Here is a 6,278-nt window from a genome sequence, read left to right as displayed (position 1 = left end):
TATTGGGATATTTGTTCTTTTAAAAAGCGATGAAAACAAACATATTTTCAAAAATGCCGGCGCTGCGTGAAACGCTGCGTTGTTGTTGGCGCTTCATTGCGGTTGAGATGTACGCCTATGTACATTTCCAGTTGCTGAAGGATGGTGTGAAACGTGTGGTGCATAGCAGTGACATCAAGGACTTTTTCCCCAAAAATGTGCAAGATTTCGACCCAAGTCTGCCCGTGAAGGTCCTCTGGAGAGGTTTCCGTGATGAGATTCCGACATCGTCTGCGGAGAGATACAAGGGGCTGATCCTGAAATTAGGAGGAGAGGCAAAATAAAACGAAATCGGTAAAATTTTGGGGGGATAAATTATTTGTCAATTGGTGGTGGTATAAATATATTGGTGTTCATAATCGTACCTTTTATCACCAGGATCACCACGGGCTCAGAAAGTGATTGAAAGGGAGCGCCTCCAGGATCAACAGGAACCACAGAACACCGCCAAGGAGCACAGCGACTATCAGAATTCCTGAAACAGTCGCGCCATCAATTGATGGCGCGACTGTTGATCAGAACCGTCAGACCATCAGAAACCATCAGACCATCACAAACCATCAGACCATCACAAACCATCAGACCATCACAAACCACCAGACCCCTGAACCATCAGAAACCATCAGACCATCAGAAACCATCAGACCATCAGACCAGTGGGCCAATTTCCATGCACCATCAGACCATCAGAAAAATCCTGATGGTTTTTTTCCTAGGGTAGAGACACTGAGCGCGCGGCGACCAGCCAGCACCAGCGGTCTCAGCCACTGGTCAACGTCTCCCAGCGTGGGACGACGTGGTGCCATCTTCAGCTCCACCTGGCCCCACTGCCAAGCCAGTGACCTTGGCAGCTTTTCTAGGACCTGGTCCAGGTTTGTTACTGCAGCGAGGTCAGCTTCGAAACCTCTGGCGGACAGAACACTGACGGCGGCGTGGAGGGCGCGAGAGAACCGCATCAGGCTCTCGACATCATTTTCCTTTATGGAGTGATGCTTGAGGACACCATCAAGGGTAGCTGTTACAACCGCGCGAGGGTCCCCAAATTGCATATCCAGCTCTTTCAGTGCCTCTTCATACATGTTGCCGTCACATAAGAGCCCACGCACTGCTTCTCTCGCTTCGCCTGTCAGACAAGACTGCAGGTAGGTCAAACGTTCGGTGTCTGAGAGAGCGCCGTTATCATGCACCAGAGCCCGGAAAAGTCCGCTCCACCGTGGCCATTCGAGTGGAGAGCCATCAAACTCGTCCAGCGTTATCTTGGGCAGTGATGAGGTCCGGCGCTGGCCGTCACCGCACGGCAGCTCACTCAGCCAGCGCTCCGTGCGCTCCCGGGCGTCAGCATTTGCATTTTGTTCAGGCAGGTGAGCTCGCTGGGGCCCTGCAGCCAGTGGCGGCGGAAGGTATTCTAGGATAGGGGTGCAAACGATATTGAAGCGCCCCTTCCCACTGGGCGCCCCTTACCATATACACGGTTGTAGTAACACAAACAGTGAAGAGACGTTTGACAATGTGTTGTACCTGTTAACACGTTCAGAATTACAGTTTTTATGTAACGAGAAATAGTTAGGTACATTCCATAGCGTAAATGTAACCTTCATAATGTTCGTTTAGAAACAACCTCATCACCATATCATAAGATTCTCCAAATAAGGCATATCGAAAAGAGTTCCACGGTTCCAATACCTTCGTGTGGACTAGTGAATAAGGCGCCGAATCCATAACACTAACTCGGTGACAGAGAACTGCAGGCCGGTAAGCAGCATGCCGCCTGGGCTGCACTGCACTATTGCATTCAGTGGTGTCATCAGTATCACGTCAGCCCTTCGGAACGGACATCCTGGCTCAATGTCATCAGGTTTATAGTGGGAGTAGCAGGTTTGTGACGCCCCAGTGAAATAAATGCCGCCTTTCAACACCGATAGGAGCCCGATGAATGAATACAGGCAATCAACGCTGGTAGGTGTCCCAGCGAAATGAATGCATCTATTACCACCCAGAGGTGCCCCCATTTCAAACTAATACGACGGCGACGCCTCCACACCGATAGGGGCCCATCCCAGGGGAACGGAATAAATGCCGCCCCCTCATTGCCGGGCGCCCCAGGAGAATGAATGTTACACATCAACACCAATATGCCTCCCAGTGAAATGAATAATGAATGTCGCCTTTCGACGCTGGTAGGCGCCCCAGACACCAGTGGATTTACTGCCGCCTTAAAACACCGATAGGCACCTCAGTGAAGCGAATGCCGGCCCGATAAGCGCCCCGGATGAATAAATACCACCCGTCAACACCGATAGGCGCCTCAGTGAAATTAATGCCGCCCCAATCTCCGATAGGCGCCCCAGGTGATACATGTCGCCCATCAACACCAACGGGCGCCCCATTGAAATGAATACCGCCCTTCAACACTGGCAGACGCCCCAGTGGAATGAATGCCGCCCCACAATGCCGATGGCCGTCCCTGCACTGGAAAATCAGTTTCGCCCCTATACAGGCGTCCATAGAAGTTTGCAAAGTGCTATTCCTGGTCATAATCATCTCCCCAGTAAAAAAAAAAAAAAAAACGCAAAATACGCCCTAGCACTAGGGGTGTAACCGCCCATACGGAGAGTGCAATTTTACAGGCCCCAATCTCGGACCTCCCTTAACATTATGTTGTAAACGGCAAACCGCCCCCGATAAATGTTACACAAACTAATTTTCTCTCGCATATCGGCCATCAGGCGCCCCTTTTTGTCGCATGGAGCCTGCAACGCTATAAGCCCTCATATGTTCGTGCATTGGCGTTCGGAGGCTATCGCCTTCAAAGACGTCTCCATAAATGTTTCTTTTTCGTCCCACACACAGGCGCCCCTCTTTCGCATGCAGGCGCCCCTCTTCCGCATGGCGCGTTTCTCGAGTGGCTGCGCCCTCCTAGCCTTTGTCCTTTATCGCCTGGCAAGCTTATATTCGACAGGGTCGGCAGCATCTGCCTTTGTTTCAGATGATGCCCTCCACTCTTTAGCATATCAAAAGATACTTTTCCCACGTCATTGCCACCCTCTTCGTGTCACAAGTGCCTTTATCAGTTGCGGTGTCGCACTGCTCAGCTTTATGGCTGCCGCACCTCTTAACTTCCTGCCTCCTCTACAGATTTTCGAGGCGCCCCTTTCCATAGCTTTAGGGTGCAGCTGCCCCCCTTGCCCCCCTGCTTCCGCCGCCACTGCCTGCAGCGGACTGAGATCGTATCTGATTCACATCCATGGGTGTAGGAGCGCCAAAAATATTGGTGAAGGATGTCACCTGAACCTTCGGAGAGGGTGCAGGACCTTACCGCAGTGGAGGGGGGGGGGGGATCTCGCCAACTCTTTTTTTTTATAAATTTAGCTCGAATGTTTGAATGGACGGATTGACAGAGCCGGAGCCCACGCTAAGCAGAGCTTGTTGCGTAGACCACGACCCCTACCGTCCGATCGCGCAATTCCGGGTAACGGGAGAATTTAGATGCCAAAGTTTAACGTGCCCTTCAAAGCCGGACACGGCCTGTCCCACTCAACTGACTTCAACTGGCTGCGGCTGCTCCCACCAACCGCAGACCATCCCCGTCAGGAGTCTCGTATATCGAGCGCCGGAGCGTCTCGAACCCGGGCTCTCACTACCGGGAGTCCGATGCTCTACCAACTGAGCTACGGGACAGGCATGTTTTTCACAACTCCTGTTTTTTTTTTTCTCGCAAATGTCTCACGCCAATCGCCATTATCATCTAATTAACGTCAACTTTTCAGTACACGCCTAAAATTGAATTTTTAGGTATCCAAGCATACCTTTGGATACCTACCAAAGGTATCCACCATCCAAGCATACCTTTGGAACCTAAAGGTATGCTCCACTGCATTTTTTCGTGACCAAAGTCTTACAACTTTCTCACGAGTAAAAACAAGCCAATTTATTTCGATATTCACGGCATTTACTGAGACACATTTACACGTTTACCAACTTCAATACAGTTTTCGGCTTTACCATATGGTGGAGTACCTATCTCTTTAGTATTGGCACGAGCGTTCGGAAAATGTTGGTATATGCTTTCGGCCCGCTCAGACTGTAATGCTTTAGGTATCTGGGAAACAGTTTTGGCCCGTGGTCATTTTTCGTATACCAGCAGATTGTTTTGAGCTTGGTTTTGAGGTCATTGACCCGTCTTTCAACATTGCTTACAAAGCTCATTTCTAGCTATGCTTCTTTTATCTTTGCGTTGCCCAGAAGACGCGATAACTTTGGTGGGCCATGTGGCGATTCTATCCGTAGGTACGAAACGCAAATAAACGCCAATAATCAAATTTTTATTCAGGTAGGTACACGTCATTTTGGACTAGTCGACAGGGCAGTGTTGACAGCTCCGGGTGTTACCGTGCCGTGCTTCTTACTTCATTTTGATGTTCACGATTCCACGGTTAGGTACTGATGTTGAACACGATATAAGGGGAGCTGGAAACTGATATTTCGAAGTAAGGATTCAACTTCTTCACGTATTGTTCACTTTTTTCTTAGCGTTTCCCTACTTTTTATTTTTTAATAACAAAACTCAATGCAATATTAATTGTCATCGCCAAAGCCAAATCCTAAGAAACTGGTGAGAAGCGTGGTTTTGAGAAGGCTCATTTTGCAACTACGTGCACCATATGGTAAAATAAATACCACACTTAGGCCGGAATGATTTCTTGAGGACCTCGGTCGTTGTAAAATCAAACAACGACCTCTGTCCTCAAGAAATCATTTACCGGCCCCGTGTGGTATTTTATATTACTGTATGCCTGGCCTATTCAAATACATTAGCCTGAGGGGTGTGGTAATAACTGGTGTAAGCAAAGTGACCACGGTCAAAAATGCATTACCAAGTCAACATTTTGGGATGGCCTCGTTCAAAAAACCGCTAAGAGCTTCGGTCTAGACAATTGTTTTATCATTGGCATACAGTAAAATACATACCAAACTCTGCCGGTGATAAATTGTCAAGACCTCAGTCCTTACTGATTTTTGAACTCGGCCTTCGGCCTCGTTCAAAAATTCAGTTAGGAATGGACCTCGGTCTTGAAAATTTATTTACACCGGCCTCGTTCAGTATTATATATTACCTATCATTTATTAAATGGCGTGAATTGTGAAAAAAGGTGGGCATAACGCTTCATAACTGAAAGGATGGGGTAATTGGGTACCTGTTGCCGTTTTAGCCTTTTTGTTCATCCCATTCGGCATTGCTTTTTTTAACATTAGGTCGACCGTCGAACCCAGTCGTTCCAGCATTGGTGAAGACCCTCACCTGCATTGCTCAAGATTGGTGAAGGATCCTTCACCAATCTAAAACTTTGGTGAAAGGTATCCTTCACCAAAGAGATACGTTGCTACACCTATGTTCACATCGGTTAACTGCTGCATCTGACCGTGTCTTGATATGACACCGGAGGGCGGCCTAGGGTCTGCCGGCGCTCCATTTCCCTCTCTGTCTCTATCTTCAAATACCAAATCGTTCGGGGACTGGGACTTCAAATCGTCGTCTTCCATGAGCCGCAATTCTAAAGCATCGATTTCGGCGGCGTCAGCAGCCCTCTGAGCCTCTGCCCGGGCCTCCTGTATCACGAGTTGGGCCTCAGCCTCAGCAGCGGCGGCGGCAGCGGTGGCCGCCCGTCTTCGTGACTCCAGCGCTCGTTCAGCTTCATCAGCCGCTCGTCTGGCCTGCAGCGCCTTCAACTGGGACACCTGAGCCTTCCTGCGCTTGGCACTGGCTGTTGAGGTGCTGGTTCCAGCCTCACTCCTCGTCTTCAGGCTGGCCTCGGACGTACTCGTATCTCCGCTCATTTTTACGTTACGAAAATATGAAACTCGTTAAAAGTCCTCAAACCTTAAAATAATAGTTCTGCATTGGTTACGCTAGTTCGTTACAGCGTTATGCGCATATGTTTCAAAATCTAAATACTGATGCAAGTTCTGAGTTCAAATGCTTAAAGGAAAAGGGCCACCTTTAACATGGGGATTGAAACTGAGATAGCCATCTTGTAGCCCGTGTCCGAAAACCTATTTGTCTACCTCCTTACGGCCGATTTCGGCCTCCATTCGTAGTTATCGGCAATTTTAAAAGAAAATACGCCAGGAATGCGTCCTTATCCCAGGAATGCGTTCTTATCCGACAATACAGCCACCCGCGGCGAGGCTTTGGTTTTTTACCAATCAGCTCCAACCAGCTCAGCTTTAACCAATCAGCT

General features: G+C 48.9%; 1 protein-coding gene across 1 annotated transcript; it reads right to left on the bottom strand.

The window, feature by feature from the left end:
* Window positions 1–725: 725 nt before the first annotated feature.
* On the bottom strand, window positions 726–6,071 carry LOC122364603. The gene is made up of 3 exons (XM_043335165.1): window positions 5,437–6,071; window positions 3,249–3,279; window positions 726–1,417 (listed from the first exon to the last, which is right to left on the bottom strand). The coding sequence occupies exons 1-3, from the start codon at window positions 5,872–5,874 to the stop codon at window positions 726–728; spliced, it is 1,161 nt and encodes a 386-aa protein (XP_043191100.1). The 5' UTR covers window positions 5,875–6,071.
* Between the last annotated feature and the right edge of the window lie 207 nt (window positions 6,072–6,278).

This window comes from Amphibalanus amphitrite, unplaced genomic scaffold (genome assembly GCF_019059575.1).
Source record: "Amphibalanus amphitrite isolate SeventyFive unplaced genomic scaffold, NRLGWU_Aamphi_draft 000686F_arrow, whole genome shotgun sequence".
NCBI classification, from domain to species: Eukaryota; Metazoa; Arthropoda; class Thecostraca; order Balanomorpha; family Balanidae; genus Amphibalanus; species Amphibalanus amphitrite.
Note: the sequence above shows the minus strand (reverse complement) of the source record. Positions and strands in the feature narration are given on the sequence as shown.

Coding starts and splice junctions, on each gene's coding strand:
- LOC122364603 (XM_043335165.1), bottom strand. CDS start 5,874: ATGAGCGGAGATACGAGTACGTCCGAGGCCAGCCTGAAGACGAGGAGT. Junction 3,280..5,436: donor AGATGCAGCAGTTAACCGAT/GTGAACATAGGT, acceptor ACACCCATGGAT/GTGAATCAGATACGATCTCA. Junction 1,418..3,248: donor ACGATCTCAGTCCGCTGCAG/GCAGTGGCGGCG, acceptor CACTGGCTGCAG/GGCCCCAGCGAGCTCACCTG.